At 48.9% G+C, this 18,000-nt stretch overlaps 1 protein-coding gene across 8 annotated transcripts in view; it reads right to left on the minus strand.

The window, feature by feature from the left end:
- zmiz1a (zinc finger, MIZ-type containing 1a) overlaps window positions 1–18,000 on the minus strand; it is a 457,231-nt gene that overhangs the window by 184,199 nt on the left and 255,032 nt on the right. For all 8 annotated transcript variants that reach the window (XM_070865642.1, XM_070865646.1, XM_070865635.1 and 5 more), the window contains one exon: window positions 6,420–6,539. In XM_070865642.1, the coding sequence (XP_070721743.1) occupies window positions 6,420–6,488 (69 nt within the window). In that variant the 5' untranslated portion in view covers window positions 6,489–6,539. The remainder of the gene's footprint in view (window positions 1–6,419; window positions 6,540–18,000) is intronic.

An 18,000-nucleotide genomic window follows, 5' to 3' on the forward strand; every position in this document is an offset into this window, starting at 1 on the left:
CAAGTTCCAGTTTTCCTCGATCTCCCCTCACTCGTTCATACCCCGGCAAATTTAGCCTGTGACCTCAAATTATAATTTCGCCATCAAGGTGGTTCGCGATGCTGAGAAACCGTGGGCTGAATGGACACGAGGCTACAAACATGAACTGACCCACTAGGCCTGTCGATAATCTGACCGGGTGACACTGGTTCAAGTTCCAGGCCTGTCCATCACTCCAAACTGCCTGCCAGGATTGACTTTTCTCAAATTATAGCCAGGCTGAGGGGAAGGGGGGGCGCGGAGTGGGGGGGGGGGGGGAAGAGTCTGGAGAGTCTGGGGAATAGGGGCTGGGGGAGAGAGAGAGAGAGAGAGAGAGAGAGAGATAGAGAGAGAGAGACTGGGGTTGGGGGCTGGGAGAGAGAGAGAGAGAGAGAGAGAGAGAGAGAGAGAGAGACTGGGGAATGGGGGCTGGTGGGGAGAGAGAGATGGAGACTGGAGAATGGGGAGGGGGGGGGAAAGAGAGAGAGACTGGGGAATGGGGACTGCGGGGGGGGGGGAAAGAGAGAGAGAGAGCGAGACTGGGGAATGGGATGGGGGAGAAAGAGAGAGAGACTGGGGAATGGGGACTGTGGGGGGGGGGGGGGAAAGAGAGAGAGAGAGCGAGACTGGGGAATGGGGTTTGGGAGGGGAGAGAGAGAGAGACTGGGAATGGGGGTTGGGAGGGGAGAGAGAGAGAGAGACTGGGAATGGGGTCTGGGGCGGGGGGGGAAAGAGAGAGACTGGGGAATGGGGACTGGGGAGAGAGAGATTGGGGAATGGGGTGGGGGAGAGAGAGAGAGAGAGAGAGAGGAGAGGAAAGAGAGAGAAAGAGAGACTGGGGAATGGGGTCTGGGGGGGGGGAAAGAGAGAGAGACTGGGGAATGGGGGGGAAGAGAGAGGGGAATGGGGGGGTGAGAGAGAGGGGAATGGGGGCTGGGAGGAGAGGGGGAGAATGGGGGCTGGAAGGAGAGGGGGGGAATGGGGGCTGGGAGGAGAGAGAGAGAGAGAGAGAGAGAGAGAGAGAGAGAGACTGGGGAATGGGGGGAGATTGGGGAATGGGGGAGGGGGAGAGAGACTGGGGAATAGGGGGGGGGAAAGAGAAAGAGAGAGGGAGAGACTGGGGAATAGAGGCTGGGGGCGGGGGTGGGGGAAGAGAGAGAGAGAGAGAGACTGGGGAATGGGGGCTCACTGGTTACATTGCAGAGCCCGTTTGCAATTTGAAACCAAGTGAACCGTTCGGTCTGCAATCTGCCCAGTGTTCATTCTCCCCACTGTCCTCCACCTTTTCATAAGCCTTCTCCTCACACTGGTACAGTACATGCTTATTCGAACCATCACCTCAGAACGACCCCTTTTGACTTCCGGGGGGTATGTGTTTGTTTTGTAATTGATTTGAAAACAGTCCACTGTTGGTCCGTTGATCTACCAGCCAATAATGCCTTCCCGCTCTGCTGTGCCAATTATTGCCACATCCAAAACTTCCAAATCTTGGCTTGTGGTCCTCTTGGGTGTTTAGTTTCATCATCATCATCATAGGCCGTCCCTCGAAGCGAGGATGACTTGCTTCCACACCAAAAAGGGATGAGTTGATAGGTGTTTCAATGTTCCAGATCCAGAACTAATATTCCAGGTCCCGAGCTACATCTTGAAGGGTGGAAGATGCCTGTGCGTGGATTTTGTTAACGTGGGGTGGCCGTTGCACACCAGCCACCACACGGGCTTGACAGAGCTGGGTCTTGGTCCAGTGGCAATAGTTAACCAGGATGACTGGACACCAGCTCTGCTTACTGGGATGCCCTAGCAAGGGGCCTGGCCTCTTGAGCATCCCCCCAATTTCCATCGCTCCACCATCGGAGATCGTGCCTTCAGCTGTCTGGGCCCTGAACTCAGGTGTTTAGTTTAGGAACATTGGAAAAGGAGGAGGCCAGCCAGCCCCACGGACCTGTTGCACCATGCAGTCAGATCATGGCTGATCTGAATCTTAACTCCATCTACCCGCCTTGGTTCCCAAACCCTGGAAACCTAACAACAATCTGACCATCTCAGTTTTGAATTGTTCAACTGACCCCCCCACCCCCAGCCTCAACAGCTTGGGGGCGAGAGTTCCAGATTTACACTGCCCTTTGTGTGAATAAATGCTTCCTGACATCAGCCCTGGTTCTAATGTTAAGGTGCTTGCCCCTTGCTCTGGGCTCTGCCACCTGAGCAAATAGTTTCTTTCCACCAAATCCCTTCATCATCTTAAACACCCCAATTAGATCACCCCTTAACCTTTGATATTTAATGGAATACAAGCCTCTGTAACCGTCCTCATAATTTAACCCTTTTAGCCCCAGTTCAAGAGCTTAATTAACTCAGGTGCCTGCAGTACAAATGGCCATTTTACCCCATTCTTGGGCTATTTTGCTTTTTAAATCGCCAGCTCTGGAACTTCAACTCATAGCCTCCTGAAGCGGAGCATCAAACACAGCTGCTTTATCCATGGGACTGGCCGAGTTTTAACCGAGTCAGAGTGTTCCCATTTGCTGCCAGATTAGAGAGGTATGGTTGTAGTGACTCTGATACTGGACTAGTGTTACATAGGATTACACAGGATATACGGCACAGAAACAGGCCATTCGGCCCAACCAGTCCGTGCCGGCGTTTATGCTCCACTCGAGCCTCCTCCCGTCTTTCCTCATTTAACTCTATCAGATGACCCTCTATTCCCTTCTCCCTCATATACTTATCCAGCCTCCCCTTAAATGCATCGATACTATTCGCTTCAACCACTCCCTGTGGTAGCGAGTTCCACATTCTCACCACTCTCTGGGTAAAGAAGTTTCTCCTGAATTCATAAGAACATAAAAATTAGGAGCAGGAGTAGGCCATTCGGCCCCTCGAGCCTGCTCCGCCATTCAATAAGTTCATGGCTGATCATTGACCTCAACTCCACTTTCCTGCACTATCCCCACATCCCTCTATTCCCTTAATATCCAAAAATCTATCAAAAATTCCCTATTGGATTTCTTGGTGACGATCTTATATTGACGGCCTCTAGTTATGCTCTTCCCCACAAATGGAAACATTCTCTCTGTATCCACTCTAACAAAATCTTTCATAATTTTAAAGACCTCTATTAGGTCACCTCTCATCCTTCTTTTTACCAAGAGAAAAGTGACCCAGCCTGTTCATCCTTTCCTGATATGTATACCCTGCATTTCTGGTATTATCCTTGTAAATCTTCTCTGCACCCTCTCCAGTGCCTCTATATCCTTTTTATAATATGGTGACCAGAACTGTACACAGTACTCCAGAGTCCTGGACTAATGGTCCGGAAACAGGAGTTCAAATCCCAATTTAAATTCAGTTAATTAAATAAATCTGGAATAAAAAGCTAGCGTCAGTAATGCCCTTTAAGGAAGGAAATCTGCCGCCCTTACCCGGTCTGGCCTATGTGTGACTCCAGACCCACAGCTATGTGGTTGACTCTTAACTGCCCTCTGAAAAAGGCCCAGCGAGACATTCAACGGTAATTAGGGGTGGGCAATAAATGCTGGCCTGGGCAGCAAAGCCCATAAGTCTATTTTCAATCAACTATTTGTAGATTTTAAGTAAAGCCGAGTTCATAATGGTGGTAATATAGGATACTTCCACCCGAGACTTCTGCAATTAATCCCAATAGAGATTCACTCCAGATGAACACGGATTCCGTGCAATAGGGCTCAGGACTGGTAACTCTGCAGTAAGGCTCTGCCCACCAGATGTTGGTGCGCCTCCATCTCTTGGCTCGTCCATCACTCAAAGCCAACTGTTTCCACTGGCAGATAGTCTGCCAGTAACCACCGTAACTTTGTGGGCCACAGAGTGAGAGAGAGAATGAGATGGAGAGACAGACAGAGACACAGAGATGAGAGTGAGAGAGAGGTGAGAATGAAGAGAGAACGAGAGAGAATAAGAGTGAGTAAGAGTGAGTGAGAGAGAGACTAAGAGAGTGAGGTGAGTGAGTGAGAATGAGGTGAGTGAGAGTGAAAGTGAGTGTGAGTGTGAGTGAAAAAGAGAGAGAGAGAGAGTGAGAGAGTGTGTGAGTGAGAGTGAGTGAGAGTGAGAGTGAGAGAGAGTGAGAGAGAGTGAGTGAGGTGAGTGAGTGTGAGAGTGAGTGAGGTGAGAGTGAGAGTGTGAGGGAGTGAGGTGAGAGTGAGAGTGTGAGGGAGTGAGGTGGGAATGAGAGTGTGTGTGAGAGAGAGTGAGGTGAGTGAGAATGTGAGTGTGTGAGAGAGTGTGTGAGTGTGAGTGAGTGTGAAAGAGGAAGAGAGAGAGAGAGGGAAGGAGGGAATGAGGAAGGAGGGAGAGAGGGAGAGAGGAAAGCGCCATCTTAAAAGCGATCTCACTGTGAATCGAAGTCTAGCTGGGCAAGCTGACACTAACCCTGGAGAAGGTTTCGGGCTGTTTTCATTGAAAGAGAAATGAGCTTTTCAATGCTTTAACCTGGTTTGCTTTATCTCCCAGGTGCTAGTGGCCATTTGAGGTGTAAGTCCATCTCCAATACAGACCTCGGAATGTGTTTCAGCCAGCGGAGACCGAATGAGTTGAAGATCGGCACCCTCTCCTGATGGATGCTTTCCTGCGGCTTGATACCACAGGTGCGACTGCCCACTGAACATTGCCCAAACAGCCGCTCTTCATGTGTGAGACAGGACAGCGAGCAGGGAGGGCATAACATGTGAGCTCAGCCACTCCTCACCCAATGTTGCACTCATGGGCTATCATAGAAATTTACAGCAGGGAAGGAGGCCATTTCGGCCCATCGTGTTCACGCCAGCCGACCAAGAGCTATCCAGTCTAATTCCACTTTCCAGCTCTTGGTCCGTAGCTCTGAGGGTTACATCCAGGTACTTTTTAAATGTGGTGAGGGTTTCTGCCTCTACCACCCTTTCAGGCAGTGAGTTCCAGACCCCCACCACCCTCTGGGTGAAAACATTTCTCTTCATATCCCCTCTAAACCTCCTACCAAATCTATGCCCCCTGGTTATTGACCTCTCTGCTAAGGGAAATAGGTCCTTCCAAGCCACTCTATCTAGGCCCCTCATAATTTTCTATACCTCATTAAGGTCTCCCTTCAGCCTCCTCTGTTCGAAGGAAAACAAACCCAACCTATCCAATCTTTCCTCATAGCCAACATTCTCCAGTCCTGGCAACATCCTCATAAATCTCCTCTGCACCCTCTCTAGTGCAATCACATCTTTCCTGTAATGTAGTGACCAAATCTGGTATGCAGTACTCCAGCTGTGGCCTAACTAGTGTTTTATAATTCCTGTATTGGACTGTACAGTCAAACTGAGAACTTACTTTTAGAGTGGAAGCAAGTCTTCCTCGATTTCGAGGGACTGCCTGTGATGATGAGTGTTTTATACAGTTCAAGCAGAACCTCCCTGCTCTTGTATTCTATGCCTCGGCTAATAAAGGCAAGCATTCCGTATGCCTTCTTAACCACCTTATCTACATGCCCTGCTACCTTCAGGGATCTGTGGACCTGCACTATCCATCGGGAGTCACCAGATGCTGAGCAGGAACATGAACCCTGGCAGATTGAGACAACTGTCTGGCAGGCAACTCAACACAGACCAGGGATGAAACCTTGGACCATTGGTGTTTTCACACTTTGTAAGCGCAGCTGTCCACATGCTCGCTGTGTGTTCAAGCCGAGCTGGCTTCATTATCCCAACAGCATCACAAATGCGGGCCTACGTTTGGGATTCGGGAGAGAGGAGCTGGTTTCAGCAGTGCGAGCCTGAGGGAGTCATCATCATATGCAGTCACTCGAAATTGAGGAAGACTTGCTTCCACTCTTAAAATGAGTCCTTAGGTGACTGAACAGTCCAATACGGGAATTACAGTCACTGTCACAGGTGGGACAAATAGTCGTTGAGGGAAAGGGAGGGTGGGACTGGTTTGCCGCACGCTCCTTCCGCTGCCTGCGCTTGGTTTCTGCATGCTCTCGGCGAGGAGACATGGCACAGAGATGGCTGTCCTGTGACCCACACCAAAGACAAGCCAAATATAAAAACAGCTTAATGGCTCGGCTCCAGGCTAAGCAGTACATTTAACCAGTGAGCCGTTGGGAGAGGCAGATAAGACATTCTTTTTAAAGAAATGAGTGGTGTCATTTTCTTGCTGTGTTTACAAAACAATGTATTTACAATAAGTCCTTTCAAGGGTAGAGGTGTCGTATTAAAAAGGGCAAATTTTGATTAAACTGATAACCAGCCGTTCGAGTCTATGGAGGATGTGTGGCTGCACTTTGTATTCAGTCCCAACTTGATCCTCAGAGTTTACTATTAACCTTTAATCAGTGGTTTGCGGAGAGGGAATCTGTATCAGCCAAGTGCACAGCCACAGAGCCGGGAATTCTGTAACCTTACCTGTTTTATACACTGCAGCCGATCGTTCGTCTGCTGAATGTGTCTGTCCATGGACGTTACTGTGTTCATCTTTATTGTCTCTTCCTGGCTTCTACCTGAAAGCCATTAAACTTGTCCAGTCTGCAAGGTAAACAGAAAACTGAATCATTGATCGGGGATTTACGAGCACAGCCAATCATTGATCGGGAATTTGTGAGCACAGCCAATCCACTCAAACAGATCATAGATGGCAGTGAGCGATTTGTCTTCACAGGTGACAAAGAGATTGCAGTGACTGAGCGTGTAAGGCACTGCATTCCAACGCCATGTGTCACCCAGCGACACCTGGCCAGAAAGCCAGTTTCCTGTCCGCGATAGCCGAACCAGCACCAAAACCCCAACTCAAAAATGGTGGCACTGGGGAACCTTTACCAATTGTATCGCTACATTCAGAGGTATGTGCGTCTGAGTCAGCACCTCAGCCTCAATATATCTCTGACAGGAGGAGGACAATATGCCCCGGGGCAATTGAGCAACAGTCAAGCCGAGGGCACTGCTCCTTTTGTACATCAACTTTACTCCAGACTAAATCCCAAATCACTTCGGCTCCAAGCCAACCCAAGTGGGTGTTTCTAAAAAGAAAACACGTGTCATTTTATTTTTCATGGCAAGGGATGGCAGTCCTTGGAAATGAACTCTTCCCGTTTTGTCAGCCATGGCTCAGTGGGCAGCACCCTCGCCTCTGAGTCAGAAGGTTGTGGGTTCAGGGACTTTTGAGCACATAAATCCAGGCTGACACTCCAGTGCAGTGCTGAGGGAGTGCCGCACTGTCGGAGGTGCATTCTTTCGGATGAGATGTTAAACCGAGGCCCCGTCTGCCCTCTCAGGTGGACGTAAAAGATCCCATGGCACTATTTCGAAAAAATACCCGGTATCATGGCCAATATTTATCCCTCAGTCAACATAACAAAAACAGACTATCTGGTCATCATCACACTGCTGTTTGTGGGAACTTACTGTGCGCAAACTGGCTGCCGTGTTTCTTACATTACAACAGTGACTACACTCCAAAAGTAATTTATTGGTTGTGACACCCGGTGGTTGTGAAAGGCGCAACGTAAATGCAAATCCTTCTTTCAGGCTCTCAGTGTCAGCACCAAGCATTCCTGGTGTAGAGTAAAGTTCCCACAGTTCACATCAGTCCCACTTCAGATGAGCAGTCCTGCTGTACCAGTTGTTCTATGTCCTCACCCTGGGTGAGATTGCCAAACGGCGATATGGACAGTTTCGTGCCGACTGGAACTGGAATGTGACCCCCTGAAACTCATATCCCAACGGACTGGGGGGCTGGGGTGGGAGAAGGGACTTCCAGCCAGTCAATCTGGGCTAGATTTCAACCCAGGTCCTGGAGCGGAACCAGTGTCTAATCCACTGCCCTGCCCGCTTTCCCAAGCACAATCGCGATTCACGCCAGACAATTCACAGCACCCCAACAGGCCATTGGGCCCAACTGCTCTGTGCCGGTTCGGGTCCTGACGACTAACCACGTCCCCTGCGCTGGAAAGCACACACCTGTGGACACGAGTTGGTGCCGCAGTGATTCCCCTCCCGGCCCAATAGCTGACGGTGACACTGAAGGCTCAGACACACGAAGAAAGAACATTTGGGCGAAGGATCAATGGGAGGTCAGAACTCATGGAACTGTACACCAAGAGAGAGTCAGTGACTTCAGGAGAGCCGGGAGGGCAAGGGGAGAAAAACTGAGAGGTGGGGGTGTGGAAACTAAGCTAGTCGGCAGAGTTTTCCCAGAGGACGCTATGGAAGGATCACATTTCTATTTAGCGGTATTAGCAAAGGTTTAACAATGACACTGCACATTACCAGTTCAACTATTTTAGTTGTGCACTTTAAACATATGCCCTCTGCAAGGGGGGGGCACACTCCAAAATAATTTTTTTTCCAGTGCCCTTTTTTTGGGGGGGGTGGGGGGGGGAAGGAGGGGTTTTAAGGCACTAAAAAAAGAAATTATACAAGTGCCCCCTGGCTAAAAGGGGGGCACTAAAACCGACAAATTAAACAAATTAAACTTTAGACACAAAATCAAATTAAAATTTGGTTGCCGGGTGGAAGGATCACATTTGCCTGCGGTGGCTATAACAGCTGCATTTAAAATTTGATTTCTATAAAATTAGGTTAAATAAAGGAGATGGGGGCGGGGGGAGCTTCAGGTAAGAGGCTTGTTTAACAGTTAACAGACTAATAAGAACTTAAACTCCTTTAATGTAATAAAACACCCCAGAGCACAGGTTATTTTTACATAGCACAGCGCTAGGAGAAGGATTTGGGTTGGCGACTGAAGGCAGGTTCAGGGAAATAGGTTTAGGAGAGGCATCTGAAGGAAGTGAGAGCGCGAGCAAGTAGAAAGATTCAGGGAGCATGTTCCAGAGCCAGGTGCCAGGACAGCTGAAGCTTCTGTGTTTGAAGGTGGATCTGGGATCAGGGCTGCAAAGGCGCTTTGGGACATTTCTCAAAAGATGTGACAAGGCGGAATATAAATTCACAATGCGGCGTAAATCAATATTGGTCTCTGTCCAAGTATTCACTCTGAATGCCGGAGAAAGATGTCTCCACAAAGTACAGCACAGAACTAGAACAATGAACGTTGAAGGCAGAGGAGAGCCAGGGACTATCGCATTATCTCTGCATATTTCAAATGGTTTTCACAGCAGCTGTAAAAATGTAATGAGATTTTCCACCAATTGCTCCTATATTAACTTTACCAACCTACTGCCTTTAATCCTGACCTATGGCTACCAATTTGCACTAAGTCACAATCTAATTTCAAACATTGTTGAGGTGAACTTTACTCGGCCAATTCAAGTCGGAACTAAAGCCGTCTGTGCAAGCTAAAATAACTCAACAGCCATGAGAAATCCAAACCAAACCCGTATCTGAAGTGTGCTCAGCCCAAATGTTCCGACACATGCCCAGGGCCTGAATACACAAGACTCTGGTTCACTTTAGGAAACACCACCAAATATTAAGAATTAAAAATATTTTCAAGACCATAATGTGAGTATAGTGGGCCTCTGGAACGGGCTGCCCCCTCGTATGCTGGATGCTGAATTCCTTCAAGCGAGAGCTGAACCGGTTTCTGGCTGGGGCGGAGATCACCTCTTACAGAAGGATAGGTACCTCAGGGAATTCGGGACACAGTGATCTCCTGGACTAGTTTCGATCGCCTCCATGGGTCGGAAAGGAATTTCCCAAGTTTTTCCCCTCCAAATTGGCCTGGAATTTTAAATCGGTTTGTTTTGCTTCTCCCAAGAGATCACTTGGTTTCAGTGGGCTGGAGTGTATATGTTGTGATACACGAAGTATCACAATTGTGTGGGACAGGCTGGATGGACCAAAGGGTCTTTACCCGTCCGTGGTTGTCCGTATGTTTCATATAATACAGAGCCTCCTTAAAGTGCAACATCCCCACTGGCACCTGGGAGTCCCTGGCCACAGACCGCCCTAAGTAGAGGAAGAGCATCCGGGAGGGCGATGAGCACCTCGAGTCTTGTTGCCGAGTGCATGCAGAAAACAAGCGCAGGCAGCAGAAGGAGCTTGCGGCAAACCAGACTCCCACCTTTCCTTCAACCACTGTCTGTCCCACCTGTGACAGAGACTGTAATTCCCGTATTGGACTGTACAGTCACCTGAGAACTCACTTTTAGAGTGGAAGCAAGTCTTCCTCGATTTCGAGGGACTGCCTATGATGATGATACAGATGAAGGACGGGGAGGAAATTCTGACTAATTTAACTCCCACCCCTTTAGAAAAAAAAATGTACAGTCGCTCTGACACATCGTCCAACCCGTATGGTTTCCAAATTGGGATTCGAGACCATTTGGGAGTCTGCACAGCCGTAAGATTTCTACATTTATTGACTTGCTGGCACATTTTATGTCAGTATAAGCGAGCAACCCTTTGTTTTCCAATGGACAGTTGCGCCATCTTTAGAAGTTGGGAGGAGGGGGCGGGGGGTTGGGTGGGGAGATCCCTGGAAATGTTGTCAATATTTTCTGCGCAGGAACTTTTGAAAGCCATGGCCTAACTGGATTTTGAATGAATGTGTGCTTTTCGCCCCCATTCTCCTATCCCGAGGACCATTCTGTTTGTTGGTCGCTCTGTATGAAACATAGAAACTTAGAAAATAGGTGCAGGACTAGGCCATTCGTCCCTTCGAGCCTGCACCGCCATTCAATATAATCATGGCTGATCATGCAACTTCAGTATCCCATTCCTGCTTTCTCTCCTTACCCCTTGATCCCTTTAGCCATAAGGGCCACAGCTAACTCTCTTTTGAATATATCTAACGAACTGGCCTCAACAACTTTCTGTGGTAGAGAATTCCACAGGTTCACCACTCTCTGAGTGAAGAAGTTTCTCCTCATCTCAGTCCTAAATGGCTTAGCCCTTACCCTTAGACTGTGACCCCTTGTTCTGGACTTCCCCAACATCGGGAACATTCTTCCTGCATCTAACGTGTCCAATCCCGTCAGAATTTTATCTGTTTCAATGAGATCCCCTCTCATTCTTCTAAATTCCAGTGAATATAAGCCTGGTCGATGCACTCTTCCTGAAATCAGTCCTAAATAGGCCTCACCCCCATATTGGGCACTGTCTGTTATCCTGGTTTACTGTGAAGTGATGCTCTATATTTACTTCAGTCACACAAGGTTATTTCGTTAAATTCTCATGCAATTAAGTTAAATCCATTCATTCCTTTTGAAGAATTTGTGCTTCTATTTTCTATTTAGTTAGCCAGTAGCAGAGGCTGTTACACTTGTAGCTCTCTGTGGGTGAATGAGATGTAAGGTGTGGTACTAAGCCATGCAGACCAGCAAAGTTCCAGCTTCTATCGCTAGTTTGTGCTGGGTTAGCTCACCCTGCCCTGTGGCAAAGGTCACAGCCTCGGCAAACTCGGGCCAGGGAGAGGGAGCTAAACAAGATGCCTGCCACTATCCTGCACCTTGCCCAGTGACTGCTCCTGGAAAGTGTTGATGGGCAGACATTGAATGAGTGGCATGTTGCCCGTACTCAGTGTCTAAGCTCAGGCAGGAAGAGTGTTCACCTAGGAGAGGTAGCAGAGGACTACAGGCACCTGTGGCATCCAACATCAGCAACAGGCAGAGCCTTCAGGAAGAGGAAGGGACAACTGGGAAAGAAGGACAGTTACATCGGCCCCCTCAGATCCACCACCGTTGGCCGCTCTTGCAGCCACTAAGTCCTTGGTCCTCTGGAACTCTTTGTCCCCTAAAGCCCCAGGATCCCATGGTGTTGCAACCTTGCCCCCTGCTGTCAAACATGTGCCTCTGTGCACTGGTCTCCCTCACCCAACCCTCCCTGCTCCTTCCTGCCCGTTATCCTCCCTCAATCTAAAGCACTCTGAGGCAGCTTCATCTATGCGAAAAAAGCAAGTCGCCATTGTATGACACACAGCAGCGTTGGGGGGATGGGGGGCGCGCTGAGCGCACAAATTCATCCGGAGTTTGGTGTTTACATTTCTGAGGCAATTAACAGATCGGAAATGCTGGCGTAGGAGATGACAGAAACAAATTGTTCTCCTTAAAAACATTATTATTCACAAGCCCTAAAACGTCCGTGCCGTCTTTACACAGAAACAGAAAGCGTGCGATCGTCTGAATCCCACCGCAACACATTTGCTTCTGTCGAAGAATAAAGCACAATGCGAACAATGACAGACTTGAAGGCACACTGCTCGTGCAAGTCCCACGCTTGCAGCCATCCGAGACGTCTGTGTCGGATGGATAAAGCTCAGCTTTGTCTTCAGCCACACTGCAAGAGCCCAACGTCTAAACAGGCATTTCCGGAACTGTCCAAATGCGCACACCCCTAACCTCCCAATTCCAGACTCTCATGGCGTAACAATAATAAATTTTTGTGGGCCAATAAAACAAGCTGAACTATTAAACAGATGGCAAAACTGCTGGCTCAGTTATGACCTATCTGACGTACTGTGGCTTGGAACCATTTACAGCACACACACACACACACAGATTACACATCTCATCAAGAACACCGAAAATATTTTGAGTTAGTGATTTTGCACTTCACTGGCTGCACGCATGCTAATGAGGCTCTAGCCCAGATACATGGTATGACATGCCGAAATCTTCGGCACATTGACTCATTAACCCGTGACTGCGAGTGTGCCCGAGTGTTTATGCAATAGCACATTAACCACATTCATGGCAGACAACGCCTTTCATTCCTCACCAAGCATGCAAGATCAGTCATGATCTTATTGAATGGTGGAGCAGGCTCGAGGGCCCAGATGGCCAACTCTTGCTCCTGTGTCTTATGTCCTTTTGTTCTTCTGCGTCAAATGTTGATCTCATCATCATCATCATAGGCAATCCCTCGAAACGAGGATGGCTTGCTTCCACGCCAAAAAAGGACGAGTTCACTGGCGTTTCGAATGAAGGACCCGAACACATCCTGAAAGGTGGAAGATATCTGTGCGTGGATTTTTTTTTTAACGTGTGGTGACCAGCCACTACACGGGCTTGACAGAGCCAGGGCTTGGTCCAGTGGCACGGGTTACCCAAGACAACTGGAGACCTGTTCTGCTGCATGGTCCCGGTGCGCACACATAACACAGCGTGGGTTGGCCCGTGCTGCCCCTGGGCCCCTGGCCCCAAACTCACACCTCCCCCCTGGGCCCCGATCACGTCCCTCCACTGTCTCGCGCCGCTCCTTCGCCCCGACCTCACCGCTCCTGCTGTATCTGCCCACGCTCCAATCACCGACCTGGACCTTGCTGATTTCACTTTTCGCTGCCGTTGCCCTCCTGCACCAGCTCGCGCTGTACCTTGCCGTGGTACACCTCCACGCCGCTCCCAGGCTGCTGCTCCTTTCATGGCCCCGATCTGCCGCTGAGGGTCTCTAACAGGTCGGGGCCTTCACGCTGTTGATCTCAGGTATGGAGCAAAGGCAGATAAATAGAGTAGAGGTACCGATCAAGCCATGATCTAAATGAATGGTGGTGCATGCTCAAGGGGCTGAATCTGATCTTCCAACATTCTAAATGATTGAGAACCACACTTGCTGAGTTCTCACTAAGTGTGAAGACTTTGCATTCACCCTCCCCTTCTCCCCACCACTGCTGCGAGTGTGTTCAGCCTCATCAATCACACTCCTCTGGGGACAGTAGCATAGCGGTTATGTTATTGGACTAGTAATACAGAGGCCTGGACTAATAAACCAGAGACTCAAGTTCAAATCCCACCACGGCAGCTGGGGAATTTAAATTCAGTTAATTAAATAAATCTGACCATGAAACTACTGGATTGTCGGAAAAACCCATCTGGTTCACTAATGTCCTGTACAGAAGGAAATCTGCCGCCCTTATCTGGTCTGGCCGATATGTGACTCCAGACCCACAGCAATGTGGTTGACTCTTAACTGTACTCTGAAATGGCCCAGCGAGACACTTAGTTGTACCAAACCGCTGCGACAAAGTCAGCGCTGTAGGAGCACCTTCACCACACGGACTGCAGCAGTTCAAGAAGGCGGCTCACCACCACCTTCTCAAGGGCAATTAGGGATGGGCAATAAATGCTGGCCTTGCCATCGACGCCCACATCCCGTGAACGAGGAAAAAAAAACTCACGATCTTAGCCTCTCCACTTTCAATAACCTCAAGATCCATCACTTTGGCCAACCTTTTAGTCAACCCTTCTTCTTCCAGCTCGATGCCGATTCTCCTTACAACTATTTACAAAGTGTCTCAGGACACTTTCTTAAAGCACTATTTCAATGTTATTGTTGCAGGATGTCCGGGTTGTATAAAAAAAGCACATGATGTCAGCAGCTCTCACAGCCTTACATTACAAGACGTCAGGTACTCTGCCTGCAATGAATCCAACCTTTATACACAAGGTGCTTTGCAGCTCCGCACAGCATAGTCACTCTCACTTACTCCCACTGCTCATCACGTAGTGATCTGATCAGGCCACATGGCATCACCTACTGCCGAATGCCCATCCTGTAACATTCGCTAATGCTGCAAATGTCTGTAGGTGTGATGTATGCACCTGCGAACATGCTCACAAGTTTGTAGAACTGTTGAACTGTGCGTGGCTTAGCCAGTCACGTGATGTTCACAAGACTCAATAAAACCCCAGTCAGTTGGGGTTAGGGGATGAGGCAGGTGGGTGTGAGCCTAGTGGATGAACTGGTAATGTCTGGTGTGATTACTAAACCTTTCGTTAATAAACTAACTAGTTCTTAACAGCAATGTATTGCTATGAATTCTTAAGCAAAGAACCCATGAAGCAAATACCCATGAAGCAGTCGGTAAAACATATTTTAATTCCCTGTTTCATTGCCTTGCACATTTATGAATTAAATAAAAGGGAGGCCCCAAACGAGATGGGCCCATCATTTAGGCTGACACACCAGAGCAGGCGGAGAGTGGTGCATTGTCAATGGCGCTATCTTTACGAAGACTTCTGCCTGTTTAGGAGGATGCCAACGATCCCAGGCCACTATTTGAAGAAGACAATAACTGAGTTCTGCTGGTAGCCTGACCAACATTCTTCCCTCAACCAACAGATCAACCGGTCAATCGTTGGTTGCTGTTTGTGGGATCTTGACATGCACAACATGGCTGCTCCGTTTGCCGACTGAACAATAATCACTGGATTTCAAAGCAATTTTTTGGATGCAAAATGTTTGAAAGGTGAGGTGCTAAGGAAACCCGAGCCTTTCTCTCCGTGCGGTGCATCGATGGACCGATAAACTGTGCCGCAGATTGGCAGACTGGAAGCGCTCCCCTTCGACCGACAATAAAGGCAAGTGATCCCTGTGTCAGTTGAGCCATCTACGAGGATTAACAACTTACACTAAGTTCCTCATACAGGACATCTCCGAGCAGCACGTAGAGAGTTGTCCTCTGATGGAGGCCTGAAAGGGGAATGAATCCATGGCATCAATTTTAATGCAGCTACTTGGTAAAAATGCATAACGCACGAGGCCTGGGAACAGGGTCAATCAGGTTGCTTCAAAACAAACACAGACTTCTCTGGTCAGTGTCCTCTCTTGTTTTCCTTCCTCTCCTACACTTCAAAAGTACTTTGCTGGCTGTGAAGTGCTTTGGAGCATCCGGAGGTTGTGAAAGGCGCTATATAAAGGCAAGACTTTCTTCTCTTCTGAAAGCACCGACTCGGACTAGGGTCGACGTGCCATTTCACGAGCGACAGTTACCCTCTGATGCTTCACCCAAGCGGCCATTATTCATGTACAAGCCTCATCAGTGAGGGCAGGTGGATAAGTTTACCATCAGGGACATTGTCACCAACCCCAAGCCCATCTCCACCAGCCATTCCCCCCACAACATGTCTGCTTTCCAGCACGGGTCAGAAGATACCTCGGCTGCTTACGGCTTCTCCTCCACCGCCCGAGATTGTGGGAAAGCATGCCTGCGCAGGTGTCAGGCGAGAACAAGCTCAAACATAGGAATATAGGAACAGGAGGAAGCCATTGAGCCCCTCGAGCCTGTTCCGCCATTCAATGAGATCATGGATGATCTGTGACCTAACTCCATATTTGTCACCTTCTAGATTCAAATGGCCTGCTGATACTGACCACAAGCGATAGCACACGCAGATAGGGCACTTAAAAAAAAAAAATTGTTCATGGGATACGGGCATCTTTAGCAAAGCCGGCATTTATTGCCCATCCCGAATTGCCCTTGAGTGGTGAGCTGCCTTCTTGAACCGCTGCAGTCCGTGTGGTGATTGTTTTTCGTAGCGGTTGTGTACAAGTGCGTGGCTTGTGAAGGCAGTTAAGAGTCAACCACATTGCTGTGGGTCTGGAGTCACATATAGGCCAGACCGGGTAAGGGCGGCAGATTTCCTTCCCTAAAGGGCATTGGTGAACCAAATGGGTTTTAATGACTTGGTGAACATTTGATAGAATGGTGGTTTTTTAAATTCATTCCTGGGATGGGGGTGTCGTTGGCAAGGCCGGCATTTATTGCCCATCCCTAGTTGACCCTCGAGAAGGTGGTGGTGAGCCGCCTTCTTGAACCGCTGCAGTCCGTGTGGTGAAGGTGCTCCCACAGTGCTGTTCGGGAGGGAGTTCCAGGATTTTGACCCAGCGACGATGAAGGAACGGCGACAGTCGGCTCTTTCAGGACAAGGAGGGCAACAAGAGATTAGAGAAGTGGAATCTCAAGAGAATCAATGCCCACTGTACAACCCTAACCCTGAATGGTGACAGGGAGCCGGCAGTGGCTGCCACTGGGTGGAGACCCAACACAGAGACACACTCCATCTCCCAACACCAGCAGAAAATGCCACACAAAGATCGGCATTTTATCACAGCTACTCAGCTGATGTTAAATCTAATGGCCTCGAACGTCCACGCAAATCACAGCATAAACAATGTAATCTGGCGAGGGATGCGGAACCCAGCGGAATAAATGCCAACCTCCAGAAAGGCCTCCAAATAAGCTGCGCGCGACTGAACGCAAGATTGTTTAATTAAAATTTAAAGGGGATTAATTAAATCTAGAAATATGTTCTGCGCTGCTTGTTCGTGCCTTGATCACAGATAGTCTTCAAGGGCTCGTCATCTCACAAAGGCCGGGTGGGCAGCGTGATAGTTGTAACAGCTTCCAGGAGTGCGAGCGGCTGCCGTGGTGATCCGCTCGTGGCTGAGCGTGGGAGCTTGCTGTGCGCAGAATGGCTGCTGCGTGGGCCCACTGAACGACAATCACTGCCCTTCAAAGTGGCTCATTCCGAGAGGCGACTGAGAGACGCGATCTAAAAGCAAGACTTTTATTCCTCCTGGAAGAACCACTTGCTGCCAGAAACACAACGCATCAAGTTGTGCTTCAATTCTTTAGTGCTTACAACAACAACCACCTGTATTTATATAGCACCTTTAACGTAGCATTTCACAGGAGATTAAAATTTGACACCGAGCTGCATAAGTAGAAATTAGCGCAGGTGGAGGTAGGTTTTAAGGAGCGTCTTGAAGGAGGAGAGAGAGGTAGAGAGGCGCAGAGGTTTTTCAGGGAGTTTAAGGCCATTGTCTTTTATTAGTTTAAAGGGGAAATGGCGAGAACAAGTGGCAAATCTCCACGCTGGTTTTGTTCAAAATAATTACTTCAGGAAAAAAAATCTTTGTCCCCCCCCCCTCGCCCAATCAACCAAAATTCACATTAAAGCAGTCATCAAACTCATCGTGTCTATGTGTGTGTGTGTCTCTGTCTGTGCGGGTGTGTTGTGTGTGTCTGTGTGTGCGCGAGTGAGTGAGTCTATCTGTGTGTGAGAGTCTGTGTGTGTGCGCGGGTGTGCGTGCGAGTGTGCGTGTGTGTGTCTCTGTGTGATTGTATGTGTCAGTTTGTGGGTGTGTGTGTGTGCGTGTCTGTGTGTGTCTCTGTGCGGGTGTGTGTGTGTGTCTCTGTGTGTTTGTGTGTCAGTTTGCGGGTGTGTGTGTGTGTGTGTGTGTGTGTGTGTGTGTGTCTGTGCATCTGTGTGTATGTGCGTATCTCTGTGCGGATGTGTGTGTATCTGTCTCT

This window comes from Pristiophorus japonicus, chromosome 22 (assembly GCF_044704955.1).
Source record: "Pristiophorus japonicus isolate sPriJap1 chromosome 22, sPriJap1.hap1, whole genome shotgun sequence".
NCBI classification, from domain to species: Eukaryota; Metazoa; Chordata; class Chondrichthyes; family Pristiophoridae; genus Pristiophorus; species Pristiophorus japonicus.